General features: G+C 43.4%; 2 protein-coding genes across 2 annotated transcripts in view; both read right to left on the reverse strand.

Annotated features, from left to right (window-relative positions):
- Positions 1 to 8,576: 8,576 nt before the first annotated feature.
- On the reverse strand, positions 8,577 to 9,421 carry SDHAF1 (succinate dehydrogenase complex assembly factor 1). Its single transcript, XM_074306691.1, has 2 exons — positions 9,288 to 9,421; positions 8,577 to 9,158 (listed from the first exon to the last, which is right to left on the reverse strand). The coding sequence occupies exon 2, from the start codon at positions 9,041 to 9,043 to the stop codon at positions 8,684 to 8,686; it is 360 nt and encodes a 119-aa protein (XP_074162792.1). The 5' UTR covers positions 9,044 to 9,158; positions 9,288 to 9,421; the 3' UTR covers positions 8,577 to 8,683.
- A 741-nt stretch (positions 9,422 to 10,162) lies between these two features.
- The window catches only part of LOC141564334 (IgGFc-binding protein-like), a 31,874-nt gene continuing 20,216 nt past the window's right edge, over positions 10,163 to 21,820 (reverse strand). Inside the window, exons 16-19 of the mRNA XM_074306689.1 lie at positions 19,817 to 20,016; positions 11,346 to 11,750; positions 10,857 to 11,146; positions 10,163 to 10,326 (exon numbers count right to left, since the gene is read on the reverse strand). Of these exons, the coding sequence (XP_074162790.1) occupies positions 10,275 to 10,326; positions 10,857 to 11,146; positions 11,346 to 11,750; positions 19,817 to 20,016 (947 nt within the window). The 3' untranslated portion in view covers positions 10,163 to 10,274. The remainder of the gene's footprint in view (positions 10,327 to 10,856; positions 11,147 to 11,345; positions 11,751 to 19,816; positions 20,017 to 21,820) is intronic.

Below are 21,820 nucleotides of genomic sequence, written 5' to 3' on the forward strand. Positions count from 1 at the left end.
AAAATATTGGAGAAAATAATTCCTTAAAAATCAGAATTAGCCAAATGGTAAGTTATATAACATTATTTAAGAAAATGACTTCTTAAAAATTACAATTAGTCAAGTGGAAGCTAATGATTCCAAGACATCTGGAAACAATACAAGAAAGTCAACCCCCCCCCCCAAAATAGAAGAAAACATAAACCCCATAGGCAACTGTCCTAGAAAATAAATCAAGTAAAGCATCTTAATTTAAGAATTATTGGACTATTTAAAAGCCATGATCAAAAGAACCTCTATGTCATATTTTAGGAAGTTTAAAAGGAAAAGTTCTTATTTTAGAACCAAATTATCAGTATAAAAAATGAAAAGAGTGAATGCATAAGCAATGAAGATGAGATTAAAGTAATTATTAGAGCTTTGTGGTCCAATTATATGCCAATAAAACTGACAATCTAAATGAAATGAGTGAACATTTTAAAAAAACCATAAACTGCCCAAGTTAATGGAAGAAGAAAAACAATCCTATCTTTCAAAAATTAAATTGAACAAGCCATAAATATGCTTCTTAACAAACAAACAAACAAAAAAAAAGTCTAGGACTTGATAGATTTACAAGTGAATTCTACCAGACATTTAAAGGATAATTCATTCCAACATTGTGTATGTTATTTGAGAAAATAGGTAAAGGAAGAGCCATATAAAATTTCTCCCAAGACATAAATATAGTTTTGACTCCTAAACCAAAAACAGAGAAAGAAAACTAATTACTTTAATGAATATTAATACGAAAAATTTAAAGTAAAATACTAGCAAGATCATACATTATAATCAGGTGGTATTTATATATTTATATTATATATAATGCAGGGCTAGTGCAATATTAAGAAAACTGTCAACATCACTGACTATATCCATAAAAAACCTAACAAAAATCATAATTGGTTCCATATACAGTTGATGTGCTACTGGCTGATGGAGTCACCCGAGTTCTTGGTGTTAATTGTTAGACTAAAATTAGCACAAGCAGCAGAAAATTAATCTATATTTTGTGGAATTTTTAGAGACAGCAAACAAAAATAACGTGCACCAGCCCTCCTTCAATTTTACTATTTCTTGTAGCCTTTTCCGAGTTGAAGAATTTACCATCAAGGGAGTTACTGACCTTGATGCCCTTATCCCCAGTGGAGACATCTGACAACATGGCTAAAAAGCATGGAAGCAAGCGCCCAACCTTGTTTCACTCCACTGGTGACTGGGAATACACGAGAGCATCTCCCATTATCCAGAACTTGGGAAAGAACCCTGTCCCGAAACTGACCAACTTCTTGGGCGACCAAATTTTGACATAATTCCTCATAAGTTCTCACCACGTCTGAAAGTGTAAAAGACCTCAATGAGATCAATGAACATTGTGTAAGACCTCTGTTCCACTGGCATTTCTCCTGGTTTTATTGGTATTTACTAGTTGAAATGATTTACAGCTTTAGTAAAGTTGCAGGATATCAAATAAACCCACATAAATCATTAGCATTTCAATAAATCATGAACAAAACCCAGCAGGAAGGGATAGAAAGAGAAATTCCATTTAAAATAACTGCAGACAGAATAAAACACTTGGGAGCCTACCTGCCAAGATATACACAGGAACTATAAATTACAAAACACTTTTCACACAAATAAAGACAGATCTAAACAGCTGGAGAAATGTTCATAATTTCTGGGTAGACCAAGCCAGTATAATAAAAATGACAATACTACCTAAATTAATTTACATATTTTTGCCATCCTAGTCAAATTACCAAAGAATTATTTTTTAGAGGCAAAAAAAACAAATTTGAAAAATTCATCCAGAGGAACAAAAGACCAAGAATACCAAGGACATCAATTGGAGGGAAAAACCCAAAGTCAGGGGGTCATGCAGTACCAGATCTCAAACTATATTACAAAGCAATAATCATTATATATCAATCTGGAACTGAAAGCTAAAAGATAGGGTATAAGATCAAATATAGATTAGTCACACACTATAAAGCTTAATAAACCTAAAGATTCAGGTTACTGGAGCAAGAACTCACCATGTGACCAGTTTTCTGGGAAAACTGGAAAGCTGTCTGGGAGAAACTAGGTATAGCTCAATAATAGCAATTACTTCCCTGGATTATTGTGAAGATCAAATGAAAAAATTGTTGTAAAGTCTTTAGCACATTGCCTGGTACATAATAGATAGTATATGAATATTAATTAAGGTCAAAGCAGATTCTTGATTTAGATATATAAAAGGTATTATAAGCAATTAGGGGAATATGGAAAATATCTATCAGATCTATAGATAGGGGAAGAATTTATAACTAAACAAGAAATAAAATCATGAGAGATCAAATGAATAATTTTGATTACATTAATAAGGTTTTGCACAAACAAAACCAAGGCAGCAAAAATTAGGATAAAAGCAAGAAACCAGGAAAAAAAAAATTTACAGCAAATTTCTTTAATAACTGAGACATATTTATAAAAATGAAAGCTCTTTCTCCAGTGACAAATGGGGAAAAGATATGAAAGGGTAGTTTTCAGAAGAAATCAGACCTATCAACAGTCATGTGAAAAAAAAAATGCTATCATCAATAATTAATGAAATGCAAAATAGAGCAACTTTGAGATACCATTTCACATCCAGCAAATTGGCCAAGACGTCAGAAAAGGAAGATGACAAACACTGAAGGGAGGTGGAAGAAGAGGAACACTAATACACCGTTGGTGGAGTTGTGAACTGGTCCAACCATTCTGGATAATTTGGAGCTATGCCATATCCATAAATCTGACAAGTAATATTTTCCATTCTTTCCTAATTTGTTAATGTCTACATGACGAACCCATTTTGAGCTTATCTTGGTATAATAATAGCCTGAGACAGCTGGATGGTTCAGTAAATGAACACTAGGCCCGGCATTAGGAAAACCTGAACTCAAATCCTGCCTCAGACACTTACTGATTGTGTGAGCCTGAGCCAGTCATTTCACTTGCTCGCTTTCATCCACTGGAGAGGGAAATGACAAACCAAGCTACTGACCAGCAACAATAATTATCTCAGAATGTAAATCAACACGTGCTATGTTCATTTCTTTTTTCTGCTTTTTTGTCTCTTCCATAGTTTTTCCCTTTTGCTCTGATTCTTCTCTCTCAATATGATTCATAAAGCAATGCGTGTTAAAAATAAAAAATTAAATTAAACTTTAAAAAAAATTATCTCAGTTGATCCTCATAACACTGGGAGGTGGATGCATACTCTTTGATCCAGCAATAATTTTACTAAGTTTGTATCCAAAAGAGATCAAAAAAATGGGAAAAGGACCTCTTTGTACAGATTTATAGCAGCTCTTTTTGTGGTGACAAAGAATGAGAATTTATGGGCTGCCCATCAACCAGGGAATGGTCCAACAAGCTGTGATGTATGATTGTGATGGAATACTATTGTGTTATAAGAAACGACAAGTAGGTGATGCATGCAATTCCAATAGACTTGGGAGGGAGAACTCTGCAGAATGAATGTGCATTGAAGCAAAGAATTTTTCATTTTTTTGTCTTTTTCTTTCTCATGGCTTCTTTCCCTTTTATTTTATTATTTTTTTTTTGCCCAGCACAATAAATATGGAAATATATTTAAAAGGACTACATGTTTAATTTACATTAGATGACTTACTGTTTTGGGGAGAGGGGAAGTAAGGGAGGGAGGGAGAAAAATTTGGAACACAAAGTCTTACACAAATGAATGCTGAAAACTATCTTTACATTTATTTGGAAAAATAAAATACTATTGAGGGGAAAAAATGACAAAGAGGATGGTTGTAGAAAAACCTAAAACTATATGTGAAATGATGTAAAGTGAGATGAGCTGAAGCAGAACATTGAACATCAATTAGGTATTCTGGTCAATACAATGAACCCTGAAGTCAGGAGGTCCTGAGTTCAAATCAGACCTCAGACACTTAACACTTCCTGGCTGTGTGACCTTGGGCAAGTCACTTAACCCAATTGCCTCAGAAAGAAAATTGGAACAGCTCATGATGAAAAATATTGTTTCCAGAAAGAGAACTGATAAACTCTTGAGTACAGATTGAATTTTTTCTCTTTCCTTTTTTTCTTGCAATATAGCTAATATGGAAATGTTTTGCATGATTTCACAGCTATAATTGGTATTATATTGCTTGCTTTTTCAAGGAGAGGAACTAGGGAGGATAAAATTTAGAACTGAAAAAAAAAAAAAAGAATATTTTTCATGTCAAGAAAATATTCTTACTCATACTAGGTGGAGAGGGAAATGGCCAAAATGAAATAATTCCTGCCCTCTAAGAGGAAAAGATCAGTTGATAATAAGTTGATAATAAGCATTTATTAAGTGCCTACTATTGTCAGGTGCTGAGAATATAAAAGCAAGACGGTTCCTTGCTCCTGAGGAACTCATCATCTAGTGGGGAAGGCCTTTAGGAAACAATCATATACAAATACACAGGTAAAAAGAGATCATTTACAAGAATAAAGTGGGACTGGGGAACGTTTGCTTTGGATGCTGGGATTTGATATCAGGGAGGGCAGGAGGCAGAGGAGGAGGTGGAACAGCCTCCAGAAGGCCATGAGGGCCTAACAAGGGAGGAAAGCATGGACTGAATATCCCACTGGTGGACAAATGAGGCTGGAGGCAAGCGGGAGACTGGAAGCTGTCAGACTCTCCAGCAGCTACAGCAGTAATCCAGGGGAGAGATGAGGAGGGCGGAGGCCATGTCAGAGAGGAGGAAGATGCTCTAATGACAAGCTTCAGCAACAGCTTGGGTGTGGGGATGAGAAATAGGACTCTGGGATGGCTCCTAAGTTACGAGCCTGGGAAAGCTTTGGCTTAAAAGTCTAAAGGACCATCTAAGTATTAATTTTCCATTTTACAACCTGCTTCAAAGTGAGTACTTGAACCCACAAAATAAATGCTCAGTTTGTCAGTCAGCATTTCCCAACCGAAGCGTTAACGAAGCCAGTTCATAGACCCTTGTCAAATGGTTTATACTCTTTTAAAAATTTATTTTTATTTTTCAAAACATGGACAATTATTCAACATTAGCTCTCGAAAAAGCCTGTGTCCCAATTTCCCTCCCTTCCCCCACAACCTCCCCCAGATGGCAAGTTGTCCAATATATGTTAAACATGGTAGAAATGTTAAATCCAATATATGTGTACATATTTATACAATTATTGTGTTGCACAAGAAAAATCAGATTATGTTTACACTGCTAAGAAAAAAGTTTGGAACTCAAAATATTACAAAAGTGAATGTTGGAAAACAAAATAAACGTCTCCTTATTGATGTCCCCTCTCGGCCTTCCTGGGGATAAGGCTTTATTTTCTCTAAATCAATTACTCAAGTCTTTTTTTTTATTATTATTTAATTTTATAATTATAACTTTTTTTTTGACAGTACATATGCATGGGTAATTTTTTACAACATTATCCCTTGCACTTACTTCTGTTCAGATTTTTTCCCTTCCTCCCCCAGAAGGCAAGCAGTCTTATACATGTTAAATATATTACAGTATATTCTAGATACAATATATGTGTGTAGAACTGAATTTCTTGTTGCACAGGAAGAATTGGATTCAGAAGGTAAAAATAACAGTTTACACTCATTTCCCAGTGTTCCTTTTCTGGATGTAGCTGATTCTGTCCATCATTGATCAATTGGAATTGGATTAGCTCTTCTCTATGTTGAAGATATCCACTTCCATCAGCATACATCCTTGTACAGTATCACTGTTGAAGTGTATAATGATCTTCTGGTTCTGCTCGTCTCACTCAGCATCAGTTGATGTAAGTCTCTCCAAGCCTCTCTGTATTTCTCCTGTGGTCATTTCTTACAGAACAATAATATTCCATAAACTTCATATACCATAGTTTACCCAACCATTCTCCAATGGATGGACATCCATTCATCTTCCAGCTTCTAGCCACTATGAAAAGGGCTGCCACAAACATTTTGGCACATACAGGTCCCTTTCCCTTCTTTAGTATTTCCTTGGGATATAAGTCCAGTAGTAGTATGGCTGGGTCAAAGGGTATGCACATTTTGATAACTTTTTGGGCATAATTCCAGATTGCTCTCCAGAATGGTTGGATTCTTTCACAACTCCACCAACAATGCATCAGTGTCCCAGTTTTCCCACATCCCCTCCAACATTCATCATTATTTGTTCCTGTCATCTTAGCCAATCTGACAGGTGTGTAATGATACCTCAGAGTTGTCTTAATTTGCATTTCTCTGATCAATAGTGATTTGGAACACTCTTTCATATGAGTGGATATAGTTTCAATTCATCATCTGAAAATTGTCTGTTCATATCCTTTGATACTCAAGTCTTTATGAGGTGCCTTGTACAAGAGAAACAAAGACAAAGTAGAAACACACCTGCCCTCCACGAGTTTATGTATTTTATTTTTCCAAACACATGCAACATTCACTTTTGCAAAACCCTGTGCTCCAAATTTTCCTTCTTTTCTCCCCCACTCCCCCTCTCCTAGACCCCAAATAATCTGATATAGGTTAAATATGTACAGTTCTTCTAAACATATTTCCATATTTGCCATGCTGCACAAGAAATATCAGATCAAAAGGGGAAAAATCCCAAAAAAAATGAAATAAAAAAATCAAACAACAAAAAAAGATAAAAAAAAAAATTATGTTTTAATCCACATTCAGTCAAGAAATTTACATTCTAATCCAGGGGGCATGTCCACAGTCAAATTAGGCAAGATCAGTAATTCCTATAGCAGCTTGAGACAACTCTTCTGGGACTGAATGAAAGACTATTCATAAAATGCTTAGCACAATATCTGGCATACAGTAGGCACTTAATGTTGTTCTCTTCCTTGTACCGCCAAATATTTCAGGGGGAAAAACAGTGCACTGAAGTTCATATAAGAAAAAAAAATCAATTTATAATTAAAAATAAAATAGAAGGGGCAGCTAGGTGGCGCAGTGGATAGAGTACCAGCCCTGAGGTCAGGAAGACCTGAGTTCAAATCTAGCTTCAGACACTTAACACTTCCTAGCTGTGTGACCCTGGGGGAGTCACTTAACCCCAATTGCCTCAGCCAAAAATATATATATATAAATAAAATAAAATACAAAGTGGAAACTAGAAACCTTTCCTTTAACTGAAGGCATTGAAGGCCTACAGGAACGAGGGTCAAGTATATTCCTTGGGTATCCGCCGTCTTCAACTCGGCAGATACTGGCCCAGATGTGGGAAAAGGAGGGGAAGATGAAAAGATTCAGCAAAAACAACCCAATCTAACCTCAACTCAAAGGCTGGAGAAGCCAAAATGTCCAAGCCAGAAATTCCTATACGGTACCATCCATCTAGACCTAACTGCGTCCAAACCCTCCCCTTAGTTGTTTTATCTCACTAGTTAGGACAGGAGCAAAGCTAGGGGACAAAGTGGATGAAGCTCCTGGAGTCAAGAGGACCCGAGTTCAAAATCAGCCTCAGACAGGTCCTAGTTGTGGGATCCTAAGCAAATAACTTCATTCTGTTTCCTAATTTGCAAAATGAACTGGAGAAGGAAATAGCAAACTACTCCAAAAACAAACAAACAAACAAACAAACAAAAAAAAACAACTTCAGGGACAAGGAGAAAAATTTGGAATACAAAGTTTTGCAAAAGGCGAATGCTGAAAAGTAGCTTTGCATGTGTCTGGAAAAAGAAAATGCCATTAAAATAAATAAATAAATGCAAATGGAGTAGTTGAAAATGACTGAATAATGATGATGGGAGCCCTTTCCAGATAATTCTGGGCCTAACTCCAATTTTAAACCTAATTTAACTACTTTAGGAACACGGTTGAGGGCCAAGGGTTTGGAGAGCTGGGGATAGTTCTCCCTCTCCCCAGGTGTTCAGCATGCTCCCTCTTCCCTCTGTAAATCTTCAGGCTTGTGAAGAAATCCTGGACAGGAGAATCAATCAATATGCATTTATTAAGCACCTACTGTGTTTGGGGAAATTCTAGGCTTCAGAAACTGACATTTGAAAGGCCTTGGGGGAAGAGGAGAAAACAAAGAGGTGGGTATACTCTCCATGGATGCAGAATAAAGTGCAAAGAAAAAGATGCCGAATACTTTAAATACAAGGCACTTTGAATGGATCAGAAACTGCTTCCCATAGATTTGATAATGTAAAAGGGAATGGCAAACAGTTCTTTGCCATAAAAACCCCAAATGGGGCTTTTAGTTAAAAAAAAAAAAAAAGCATTTGTTAAGCATCTACTATGTGTGAAGGAAGGAAGGAAGGGAAGTAGAGAGGGAAGGAGAAAGGAAGAAGGAAGGAAAGAAAAAAGGGAGGGATGGAAGGAGGAAAGGAAGGAGGAAGGAAGGAAGAGAGGAAGGAAGAGAGGAAGGGAGGAAGGAAGGAAGGAAGGAAGAAAGAAAGGAAGGAAAGGAGGGAAGGCGCACTACCCCCTCGCCACTTGCTGACCCTGGGTAGCTTCAGGGGACCCTCCACTCGGTCCCACCAGAAACCTGCAATTGCACGCGCCCCGCACCCAGAAAAGAAGCCAGACGCTTAGAAAACGGGGTTCTTTATTGGGGCGCGGGAGAACAGCTGCCCAGAAGCGGGCTCAAGGGCCCGGGACCTCAGAGTAGACGGGGCTCCCGGAGGGCGGGACAGCCTAGCGCGGGGGCCCGGACGGGGCGGCGGGCCCAGAGTCTGCGCGTGCGCCCTGGCCGCCGTCTGGAGGGTCCGGGTCCGGGCGCGTCTCGCGGCCCCCCGGGCCGGGCTCGGGCGCGGGCTCCGGCGCCGGGACGAAGGCGCCCACGCCCGTGGTGTGGCGGCCCCGCAGCTGCTCCAGCTGGCGCCGGCCGCGCCGGTAGAGGTACTCGATGCGCAGGACGTCGGTGCGCGGCAGGCGCGCCTGCTCCCGGAACTCGGCTCGGACCCGGGCCTCGGCGCCCGGCTTTCCCCGCGCGGCGCGCAGCAGCTCGCGGTACAGGCCGAGCACCTGCCTCTGCAGCCGGCTGTGCCGGCTCATGGCCTGGAGTGGGGCAGCAGGCGCGGGAGCGGCGTCCGGGAAGACCGGGGTTCAAATCCCGCCTCGGGCACTCGCTGGCGAGTCACGTCACTTCTCCGGGCCTCAGTTTCTTCATCTGGAAAATGGGGACGGTGGCGCATGTACTCCCTCCCTCCCTCCCTCTCAGGCTAAGGAGGAAAGCGCTGCGCGAGCTTCCAGGCATCTCCTTCCTTCCCCCGGACGCCCGAGCCGGCCTGTCACTCACCCAGGGTCAGGGGTCCGGCCCCGCGGCCTCAGGTCCCGACGGGAAGGGCAGACGGTTCGTCCCGGCGTTCCAAAAGGATCTCGCGCCATGCTTCCGGATCTCCTGCCGCCGATTGGTCGCCGGGGCCCGTGACGTCACAACGGGAGAGGCGTCCCCTTTCTCCGCCTGTGTCCTTGACCAGTCCGGGAAGGAGAGGGGGCGGGGCGAGAGGGAGCGGGGCGAGCCGCTGGACGCCGGGCTGAGGGGGGAGCGTTTGGCCGGGTTTAGAGCCGGCTGAGGGGGTGGGAGGGGGAGGAGAGGGGAGGCGGTGCTGGGTGCCCCGGGCAGCCGCGGGGCGGTCCCTTGCGGACGAGTTCGGGGTTCTCCGCGTGGCCCCAGAGCAGTGAAGGGGCAGCTCTGGTCCTCCCGCGGCCAAATTTCCGGCTCAGGAAAACCCCGAAGCGACGGAAGGGGAAGTCGGGGCTTCCCTCTCCGGGGCGTCCGGTGAAGTCGGCTGACCACCTGTCTGCTACAAAGGGGGGAGGGGGCTGGCTCTAGGAACGGCCTCTCCACACCCGAACTTTTGGGATTCTGTGACTTAGGAGCCTGCGGGGGAGGGGCGCTGAGGGCTGGGAGAACTGGACCCTGGGCCGCGAGATGCAGACTTGGGGGATGGGCCTTGAGGGGAGGGGGAGGCAGGAGGCGGGGTGTCTTTGGGAAGCTTGGACCGGGCCAGTGTGGGGGGGTAGGGGAGGAGATGTTGGGCCTCTGAAGGCCTGGGTTCCATGGGGGGCGGGGGGGAGGGGGCGGGAGCCCAACTCTCCCAGGAGAGAGGAGTGTGTAAGGAAAGCACTCGTAAGGGAGGGGAGAAAGGACAACGGGGAGGCCACAAATGCTTCAAGTCATTCGCCAAAAGCCATTTATTGACGACTTCAGCAGAGACAGACGGTGCCCTGGTCAGAGGTGCCGGGCCTGGGGCTAACCACAGACCGGAGCAGCCGCATGTTATCACGGGGAGAAATAGTCCTCGCGCTGGACAGGAGGGGGCAGCTTCTTCGTGCTGCGGCAGAGAGAGACAGAGAGACGCGGACAGACAGACAGAGGGACAGACATATAGACAGACATAGGGAGACAAGAGACAGAGTCAGAGAGATGGACAGAGAAACAGAGGGACAGACATACAGACAGACATAGGGAGACAGAGAGATGGACAGACAGATATAGAGAAACAGAGTCAGAGAGAGAGGGATGGACAGAGAGAGACAGAGAGATGGACAGACAGACAGAGGGACAGACATACAGACAGACAGGGAGACAAGAGTCAGAGAGAGAGGGATGGACAGAGACACAGAAGGTAGGGTTAGTGGGACTGGCGTTGGGGCAATCTGCCATTCTCTTTGGGTTCTGGGAATGGCCTTCTCTATGGGAGGAACAAAGTTGCCTCAGACATTGGACCCAAGGAGGGGGTCAGAAAAGAGAGAGAAACCTGGGGGATTAATTCCCTGGTAGGGAGATTATGGGGCTGGGGTCCCAAAAAGGGTCAGGGCTAAAGATCTGGACATGTGGGAGGGGGAGCAGTAAGCTCCTCACCATTGACTGAAGGCTTGAGCTTGACAGGACCGGAAGACGGCATCCAGGCTGGTGGCAGGAAGCCCGCCCTTGAGGCGAAGGTCATCTCGGGGGTCCCCGTTGAAGTCCCCGCAGGCGGCTTGCAGCTGCCCACCCAGGGCTCGGGCAGCCCTCAGGACCACGGCACCTTTTGGCCCCACCAGCACCTGGAGAAGGGGCGGTCTCTCCACTAGGACCTTACCTGGCCCAGCCCAGCGGGCCCTGGCCCCTTTACAGACCTTCACTGGGAGCTGGGCCCTCTGCCCATTCACCTTCAGAGGAGAAAAGGAAGCTTAAGGGGACTGGCCCAGAGGGGGCCAGAATGCAGGTGTTCCCTGAGGGAGGGGGGAAATTGTGAGATAGGACAAAATCACAGGCCAGCTCTTCCCAGCTTTTAAGGTCATTTGAAGTAGTGGATGTGGCCCATCAAGGTCTTGAGAAGCGCAAGGTGTTGAGGGGTCAGTGACTTACCCAGACCTCCCTGTTGGGCCCCACGGCCACACAGCCATCCTGGAAGCGGACGGTGACCCATGTTTGCGGGGCTGGACAGGCTGAGCAGGGCAGGTATTCTGTGACCACACGGAACCAAGCAGGATTCCGGGGCTCAGCCCTGGCTAAGACTGCCAGCTCGTAGGCACCCGGGGAGGCAAGGCTGGGGACCCTGCCTTGGAAGCCGTCAAAGGTGGTAAAGAGGCCTCCAGGCACCAGGCGACAGGTGGCACTGCCCTTGCCCAGAGGCTCCCTGCAGCTGCGGACACCTCGATCCAGGACGCAGTTCAGGCCTTGGGGACATTGGAACGGCTGGCACCTTAGGCGACCCCCTACTTGGCAGACGCAGCGTTCCCTGCAGCCTGGGAGGAGCAGCGTCTCACTCACCTGTGGGGAGGGCGCCGAGTCAGAGCTGGTCCTCCCTCTCCAGTGACCCACCCACTCCTCCTGTGGGGCAGCTATTTCAAACAGACTCCCTTCTCTTCAGGGGCCTCTTAAGAGACTGCTTTTGGAGATTTAGCCCAAATTCCTAAGTTTAGAGCCTTGGGTGGGGAGGGCTCATAAATCTAGTCCATTTTGCAGATGAGCAAAGTGAGGCCGGAGGAAATTATTTTATCAAGGTCACACAGGTAATAAGTGAACTTTTTTACCCATATCCTTGATTATCTCATTTTCAAAATGGAGAACGATCCTTGTAATTTGAGGAAAGATGTTAGGAAGAAGGGAAACCTTAGAAGTCTATAATCCCTGCTCTCTGGGGCAGCTAAGGCTAGTGCATCACTCCAACTCAAGAACAGGTCAAATCTATGGCATCAAGCTTGTGAGTCTACACTATGCCCCCCCTTCCCCATCTCTTGGCAAATTACTTCTTTCTGCCTCAGTTTCCTCATGGTGCAAAGTGAGGATAATATTACCTATCTCCCAGAGTAGTTATGATGATCAAATAAGGTCAAGTTCTTAGCACAACACTTTGTATATAGCAGACCATCCTTTCCCAGAACCTTCCAGCTCTCCATTGCCAATGTGTGCCTAAAACATGTTCAGGTTTTCCATCTCCCAACCATCTGCCTTTTGCTGTGTAGGAAGGCTAATATATCTAGAGCCTGACTCTTTAGCTTCATCACAACTTGGTTTCTACCTTAATCACCACCTGAAATCTCACTTTTTCATTTTTTTGGTGAATTGGGGTTATCTAAGTTTACACAGCTAGTAAATGGTAAGTGTCAGAGGCTGAATTTGAACTCAGGTCCTCCCAACTGTTGTATCTACCGCCTCAATAATTGGAAAATTAATCATCAGTCTTTTTCTTAAAAAAAAAAAAAAATTCTATTGATAACATTTGTTTTTACCCAAGGGTTAATTTCTGTCCCTCATTTAAAGAGCCCTCTCTCATGACAAAGGAAAATGAAACTCACCAAAACTGATGATGTTTCTGTAGTGAAAGGGAGGAGCTGCATCCTTCCAGTTCCTCTGACCTTAAATCACCCAGCTTGGTTTGGAATTATCATTTTTTTTTTTTTTTTTGCCTAATTATCTCTCTCCCTTGTGGACCAGCTCAAGACATTGGAGCTCGGAAACCTGTTCATCAGCCACGTGGCTCCCAGGTCTTTGCCATCCCCAAAAGTGGATGCTCGGGAGAACTCTAGCAGCCTCCACTCCAGCACCTTGGGACACTGCTCCCACTTTAACCACACTGTGTTCCTTCCTCTTCCAGCATCACAGATGCCCCCCTGCACCTGATTCTCCTCCCTTTGTAATCATTCCTCTGCCATTGCCTTCTCAAGCTTCCAGACCATTAACGTGGGGCTTCCCCAAGGCTCTGTTGTTTTTTCCCATAGGGACCAATTGGCAATTTTACAAATAAGGAAACTGAGTCCCAGGGAGGGGAAGTGTTTACTATTTCGTAGACAACAAAGGTGTTTCTATACCATTTTTAGGTTTGTGTGAGTCTGGGTTTAGGTCTTTTTTCCCCTCCACATTCCCCACAATCTATAGAAGCACACACCTAGATTGAAAAGATGGAGGGGCTCTCCCCCTTCTTACACATCCAACTCCCTGGATGGTTCTCAAAGCAATACCTTCAGCCCCAACCCCTCCTGTCCACCAGCCTGGCTTCATTAACTGCCTGTAAAACCCAGGCTCCAAGTGTCCCAAACATAGATTACCCTTTTATTAGTTATCCAAGCTGCTCTTGGCTGCAGAACTGCCTCAATGTACACATCCTAAAAGGACACGGGGGGTTGCCTGCACACACACGCGCCAGCCCCCCTCCTCAGGGAGTGGGGAGCGGATAAAAATAAGGGGTGATCCACCCAACTGAGGAATGACTGATTAACCAAATGGGATACACGATGTAATGGAATCTTAATATGCCTTAAGAAAGGAAGGATTCCCGAGAGAGAGCCTGGCAAAGGGAAAGAAACCGCATGTGAGAAGACACCGATTGTATAAATGTAAAGAACAATAGCAAATAAAGGCTGAAATTGAATGCTCTGTAATTGTAGAGAGCAAGATGTGTGGGCTCCCTTGAAATATGTGCCTCCCTTCATTTGGCAGGTCTGAGGTTGTAGGTGTGGAATGGCACATTATTGGATTCACTTGATATATTGGTAGGCAGGTGAAAGTACTGGAATAATAAAAAATCTATTTAACTTGCCAAAAAAATGAAAAAAATTTTTCATTATTGGATTTTTTTTTCTCTTTGAAGAGAACTTTTTATTACAGAGGATAACTCATTGGGCAGAGGAGAGGGTGGGAAAGATTCAGAAATGAAGGTGGAAAAAGATCAATAAGCTTTTTTAAAAAATTGTATATATATGTATATATATATATATATATAAATTGTATATATTCTTAATGGGTGGGATGGGGAGGGAAGAGCGAGCGAATCTGAAGCACAAAGTTTTAAAAACAAAAGTTTTTACATGTAACTTGGGAAAATATCAAATAAAATTAAAAAAAAAAAAAAAGCCTTCAGAACTCCCAAATGAGATCAGAACCAAATTAAAGTATAATTAGGAAAGTTTAGTGAAATAAAAATGCAATACAAAAAAATTTGTATGTTATGATTACACATATATAACCTAGATGGGGGAGAGTGAAGGTAGGAAGAAAAAGATTTGGAACTCAAAATCTTATTTAAAAATGAATGTTGAAAATTATTTTTACATGTAATTGGGAAAAATATTAACTTATCAAAAAATTGTATGCTAGATGAGAAATTAGAGACACTAAGCGAGCTCTTCTTGATAGCTAAGAGGCACAGTTGGAGAGAGTTAGACTTTAGTCAGGAAAAACAAGTTCAAATCCATGTAGCTGTGAGACACTGGGACCAGCCACTTCTGTTTGCATAACACCACCTACTTCTCAGGGTTGTGATTGATCGAGATAAGATTTGTGCACAGTGCCTGGCACATTGTAGGTGCTATATAAATGCTAAGCTAGGAGAGCTAGATGGCACAGTGGATAGAGCACCAGCCTGGATTCAGGAGGACCTAAGTTCAAATGGGACCTCAGATACTTAACACTTCCCAGCTTTGTGACCCTGGGCAAGTCACTTAACCCCAATTGCCTCAGCAAATAAATAAGTGCTAAGTTATCATGATTATTCAGATATTTTTGATGATATTCTCCAGCCCTTCTCTGATGAACATCAATAAAAGAACAGCTAATTCAGAAGGACTGGCACATAGTAAGTACTATATACATGCTAAGCTATTATAATTATTCAATGATCTTTCATGATATTCTCCATCCGTTCCCTGATGAACAAGAAAAGAACAGCTAATTTGAATGGAATACTTAAGACTTCCAAAAGATTTTCATATATCATCTCAGTTCACCTAACTGGAGCTGCTCACAGCTTTTAACTTCTCCATCACTTTCTCGAGAAAGATGACGAAGGAGTTGATTGCTTCTTTAGATGACATCAACTGGTGCTGAAAACTGTTGCAACAGAGGGTTTTGGGGACTCTGAAGTCACCGGCTACTCTGAAGCAACGCATTGTGTTCCTGTGGAGTCCTCCCTTTCTCAATGGCTCCTCCAAATGGAGATGGGACCCGTTTCCTACTGGCAAAGCCAGGCTGAGCACAGCATGGGTCAGGGTGTCCATCAGCATTTGTGGTATGCTTCTAGGTGAGCCGGTGATTCTATATCCTGATTTCATCAACAGAGATCATGGATGAACATCCATAACATAGGTTCCTCACACAGAGCATTGTGGGAAGAGTTCTGGAGTTGGAAGCTCTGGGTTCAAATTAATGCTCTACCTTGTGCAAGGTAGTTCCTCTTTGGGGGGGGGTGAGGGATCTGATCTAGAGGGTTTTCTGTGGCCTCCGAGTAATGGGGTGAATCCTTTGTTTCCATCACTAAAAATACCCATGTATGACACCAGACCCCAAGTGACAGTATAGCCCAGCTTACCAGCCTCAATCGCATATTCCCTTTGAAAGAATCATCCCTTAAAAGAAAAAAGGCATTTACAAGTCCTGCTCACTTCACTTTGCATCAGGGCCTGCAAGCATGCATTTGAAAATGCTACCTCCCTACCATGCTCATATCTACAGGGAAATAGGCCAGTGACCAGGATACAGCAAGTGCTTAATAAATGCTTGTCGATTGAGTGATTGATAGCCTCTTAGTAAGTTATCTCCCCCTCACTCTCCCTATTAGTCCATCCTTATTTCTGCATAAGCCAATCTCTTTACACAAAAATCTGACCATGTCATTTCTCCCTAGTGGAATAAAATCTATTGCTTTCCAAGTAAAATTCACATTTCTCTACCTGTCATTCAAGAACTGACATGGTCTGAGTCATCTTAGTGTAGGATTCTGTGACAACATTGAAACGCTAAGGTCCAATGCATTCTGGTCCCTCACTCTTTCATCCCTGTATTTTGGGTTCCACTCTCCCTCCTAGTTTTGTGACTTTAGAATCATCCCAGAATTCTCTCTCCATCACTCCATAGCTGATCAATTCTAATTTCGCAACATGTCTCCCACAAATTTCTTCTCTCCACCTCCACAGCTGCCTCATCACCCATCACCTGGACATTGTCCTAGCCCCAGATGCATCTTTCTGTTCCCAATCTCTCCCTCCCCCCACATCCTCCATGTAGTTGCCAAAATAATCTTCCTGATCTTGTTTCTAAGCTGCTCAGAAAGATAGAGACTTCCTATTGCTTCAAGAAAACATACAAATTCAGCCTGGCATTTAAAGCCTTCCACAGTCTGTCTCCCACCAGTCTTATTTGGAGAACTCTATTCTGCTCAAACTGGAACACCAGCCATTCTGAACTGAAGTCCAAGCCCTATCTGGGATCTATTTTTTCCCAGTTGTCTTTCCAAATCAAAAAGGATACTTGGCTCTGGGAAATCTTCAATCAATTGTTCCAGAGATCTTTCATACTGAAATGAACATATTTCCTTCCTAAGGATAAGAGAATGTAGGCTGCCTTGAGGACCCTTTTGTCTTGGCATTTAGCACAGTGCATAGTAGGTGCTTAATAAATGTTTTTCAGATTGGGTTTGCCCCTTCTGACTGAATGCTTTATGTCAGGGACATTATTATTGGTTTAAACTCTTTAGAGGCAGTTAGTTACATGGAACACTGGATAGAACACTGGTGTCTGGAGTCAGAAAGATAAGTTTAAATTTGGCCTCTGCAATTTCTATAATTGTGTGACCTTAAGCAAGTCACTTCATCAACTTCTGCTTCAGTTTCCTCAATTGTAAAATGGGGATAATAATAGCATTTATTTCCCAAGTCTTCGGTGAGAACCAAAGCAGATCATAGTATTTAGCACAATGTCTGCTTCCTTCTTCCCATGACTATAATCTCAGTTTGATTTCTCATGAAATCATTGCTTCACAGCTGGAAGAGACCTTAGAGATGACCTCGTCCAACCACCTCATTTTACAGATGAGGGAAGTGAAGGCCGTTGTCCGAGCCACAAAAATCATAGGAGTCAGAGATGGGAGTGGAACTGAGCTCCTCTGATTCCAGCATCATTGTTCTTTCCCTGCACCATTTCCCATGTTTTCCTCTTCCTTTCCATTCGTCTCCAAACAATCAATTCTCCCAATTCTGTCTTCTCTTATCTCTTCTGCCTGTTCCCTCTTCATTGTTCCCAGTGCCATCAGCCCTTACTGCCATCCTCTAGACCACTGGGCAGAGCTGCAGGGTGAGGAGGACACAGTAAGTGCTTACGTTGGCTGATTGTCAGGTGACTGTCATTCAAAGCCTGACAAGATCTGGTGCCATTGTATCTTCCTGGTCTGATTCTCATCTCACGTATTTTAAACAAACTGGGCAGCTCCTTGGCCACTGAACATAAACCAACAGTGCCCCGAGAACGTCTGCTTTTGCTCCTGCTCTCCCCTATACTTCCTCCTCTCTTTCTATTAAATCCCTACCCATGTTTTAAGCTCCACTGGTTCCCAGTAATGTATGTACTTCATGAGCCCCCACCAGTGTGTATTCATTAACAAACAGCTGGTAGAAAGACTCAACTTTCGTCACAAAGATGATATAGTGAGAATAGTTGTGACAAAACATTTTTCTCTAAAACTAGGGGGCATTCTGCCCCAAATACACACAGCATCCATGGGAAGAGTGAGCCTAAACTCAGAGTACAGAGGTATTGAGGCACAGGTAGAGGAAACAGATGAGACAAAAGGCAGCTCACAACTACTAGTAATATCACAGACCTAGAAGTCCTTTTTTTTCCCCTTTTTTTCCCCCCTGAAGAATCCTCAGTCAGATTTCCTGGCACACACACAATCTGTGCTTGGTACCCAGCTAGCCTCCCAGGGCCTGTGCCTTTCTTGAGTTCATAATTGACATTTTTCTGTGCTGTGAGGGAGTCATCCCCTGGATGACTATTTTCTATATCCACATCTCTTCTCAGATATATGTCTCTGTTTTTGGCTGAATGCACTGTTTCTTACTGGTCCAGTAGCTCTAATAGCATGATCAATGTGAGGAGAAGGAACGTCTCCTCCTGGCGTGGAACACTCCTGGATCCTGGGATTTTTAGCTGTATGTAAAATGTAATTGCTGAACTTCATCCAGATATTTAATGCCCTGAAAGGAACGACTGAATTGTTTGCTCAGCCAATCTCTTCATCCACTCAAGAGGTTCTTCCATCATAAAGAGATCATGGGGCACAGATCCATCTTGTTTATGTGTTAAAACATCACCATGTATAAAATACATTCTGTGCCCAATGGTAGCTAGGTATAGCGAGTGGATAAGTCTACCCTCAGACACCTACCAGCTACGTGACCCTCTTTGCCTCAGTTTCTTCAGTTGTAAAGTGAGGAAAACAACTCAGGACTGTAACTAGGATCAAATGAGATAATATTTGCAAAGCGCTTAGCACAGTGCATGGCACATGGTAGATGTTTAAGAAATGCTATCACATGATAATAAAAAAATAAAATTAAAAATTTAAAAATTAAAAATAAATAATATAACAAAATAAGAATATAATATAAATATTATAACAATATAAGTAATATACAATAAAATAAATAAATAATAAAATAAAATAAAAAATCTGTGTATATATCTATACATTATAGCTGTGTATATCTATGGTTGTTATTATATAAATGCTTGTTTTCTTCCTGTAATCACATTATATAAACTGAGAATGGAGGGAGAGGGGAATCATAATCTGCCTTCCCTTATGCTTGAGGGGCTTGGAATATTTTTCTCTTTACTTCTGATTTTAAGATTCACGGTTTCCTCCAAGACTCAAATGCCAACATTTCTGACCAACATCCCCCTCTTCCCCAATTGCTAATTGCTCCCTCCCCACCAACAAATTACCTACTTTTTCTTTGGTATCTACTCATATATGTACATGTTACCCCCCTTATTGGGAAGTAAAGTCTTTGAAGCACAGGGCTTGGTACACAGCATGTGCTTAGTAAATGCTTGCTGACTGATAGATGGATTTAAGCCCATTTAGAATGTATTACTTTCTCCAGAAACTTTCCTCAGTTCTTCCACTTGGTTATGACCTCCCACCAGTCCCCATCAATAGGTTTTTAATCTTCTAATATACGTCTCGTGTAATGTCACACATTTATAGCTCCCTCTATTAATTTTTTTACTCTTTTTTTTTTGGGGGGGGGGAGAGAAGGTCATTGGGGTTAAGTGACTTGCCCAGGGTCACACAGCTAGTGTTAAGTGTCGGAGGCAGGATTTGAACTCGGGTCCTCCTGACTTCAGGGCTGGTGCTTTCTCCACCGAGACTCTAGTTGCTCCCAGCTGTCTCTATTTTTGACATTTTTGATGCTTTTACCAAAATTGTAAACTTCTTGAAGGAGCGACTGTAATAGCTAAACTCTCTATCTGTCTCCATTTTTTTTTTTTTTTTACAAATATACTTAGCCAATGAGTTGAATTGAGTGGGATCCTCTCCCCCAGCAGCCCCTGCTCACCGAGATGTAACGACCGCGGTGGAAGCAGCCACATCGCTCCTGGGATACGCAGCCAGCCCCATCATACACGAAGCCGGGGTCACATTCACAGCCCTCAAAGCACTGGGCTGAGCAGCGAGCAGGAGCCAGGAGAGGGACACAGCCAAGGTCACACGTCCGGGCACAGATGCTGTAGTGACTCCGGGGTGGGCACCTCAGGGCTGAGGGCAGAAGGCAAGGATCAGTGGCACAGAGGCTCCCCAGAGCCCCACAGAACAACCTCCTGCCTTCTGGTCTCTTTCAGCCCTTTCCTCTCTGCTTCTCGGGAACCAATCCCCCCAGCTCTGGTCTTGTCCTCAGGATTGGGCTGCCCAACCATTTCTTCTCAGTTAATCCTTGACTCTCCTAACTGCAAGGCCGGCTCACCTCCCCACCTCCACCCCCAATCCGCCTGCTCTGCTCCGACATGTGGGCTGCGGAACTCGGCTATATGTCAACCTAACAGCAAGAACAGAGAAATCGATAGGTTTCCTGGGGCACGTATCCAAGATCTAATAGGGAACCTCTCAAGAGCTGTCAAAATGGATGAATACTACCGACTGGTGGTGATTCGCGGGGGCACAAATCATACCAGAAGAAACCCAGAAAGTTCCCGCAACGTATTTGCCGAAGTAGGAAAAGACCCTGGGGGTCATGGGTCTAGTTTTCATCTCTTCTGGCCACAGAGGGCAGAAACGGAGAAGAGAAAAATTGGAGTTGGAAAGCAACGTTGGAAGATGGCGTCCAAGAATGGGATTTATGGTTTAAAATATGGAAATAATGTAGTCCTGGGCAGAGACAGAGGGAATTTGACTTGAGGTCAGAAAGAATGGGTTCATTTATTGTCCTGTGAGTCTTAATGTGAAAAAAAGGAAGGGGGGGGAACTGACTATTAATTGACCAAACTGGGTCTGGTAGAGTAGCTCCAGTGAAGAAGGAAGAGTGGCAGATGTCCCCAGATGACAAAATCCAAGAAAAGATCATGGACCTCAAATGTCTATTGACAAACGCCCAAGTTTAGTCAAGGAAGAGGATTTGGAAGTCCTAACATAAAAAAGCACGTTTGAACTCATGGGTGCCACAGAATATCGCCAGCTCACACTGACTTACAAGAGTCGATAGTTAAATTTTCCATGGGACTAGTTATACCTTGGAAATTGTCAGTAGTCACACATCAAGCTTGATTTATTTTCTAGGCTTAAGAAAGTAATGGAGAATGTGTCAGTGATGCATGTTAAATTTAGAAGCGTGCCATGAGTATATTCCCATCCCAAGAAAGCCAGTTGTTAAACACTTCTCAGCCTATTTTGCCACACAGGTGAAGGGGGTAGAAGTGGCCCAGCGTTCTAAATTAAGGAGGGATACTTCTGCATTCCGGTCACGTGGGCCTACCAGCTGTTCCACAAACACAGCAAGCGAACACCTCTTTGTCCCCCAGTTCTAGAATGTCCTCCCTCCCGCCCTTCGCCTAGATCAGAGGCCCCTGGGCTTCCTCCAAAGCACGAGCCGAGCCTCTTCTCCTCCCTGATTCTCTCCTTCTCTCAGATAAGTGGATCTGGAGGAGATGGAATCATTAGATCCAAAGTAGTCATTAATGGCTCACAGAACATGTGGAGCTGCCCTTGGCCCTGAGCGCTTCCTTTTTAACAGTCACACAGCAAGAATGATCCATTTGCACCTTGAATTTTCAGATGGCATGAAGCCAGGAGGATGACAAAAGGAAAAAAAGTCAGGATACAGAAAAAGGTCTTAACATGCTGGAACTACGGGTTTCTCTAAAAAGCTTACATTTAATATCAGTAAGTGGAAGATCTACACTTGAGCTTGAAAATCAATTTCCTAGCTGCTGGATAACCATTCCCTTAAGAAAGATCTGGGGATTTTAGAGGACCACAAGCTCAATATTGATCCCCAAAGTCGGTGTGGCCTTTGAATGAGGTAAGGAAGCCAAGGTCTCAAAAAGAGAGATTTGTTATTCTTGAGACT

The sequence above is a fragment of the Sminthopsis crassicaudata genome, chromosome 3, assembly GCF_048593235.1.
Source record: "Sminthopsis crassicaudata isolate SCR6 chromosome 3, ASM4859323v1, whole genome shotgun sequence".
Taxonomy (NCBI): domain Eukaryota; kingdom Metazoa; phylum Chordata; class Mammalia; order Dasyuromorphia; family Dasyuridae; genus Sminthopsis; species Sminthopsis crassicaudata.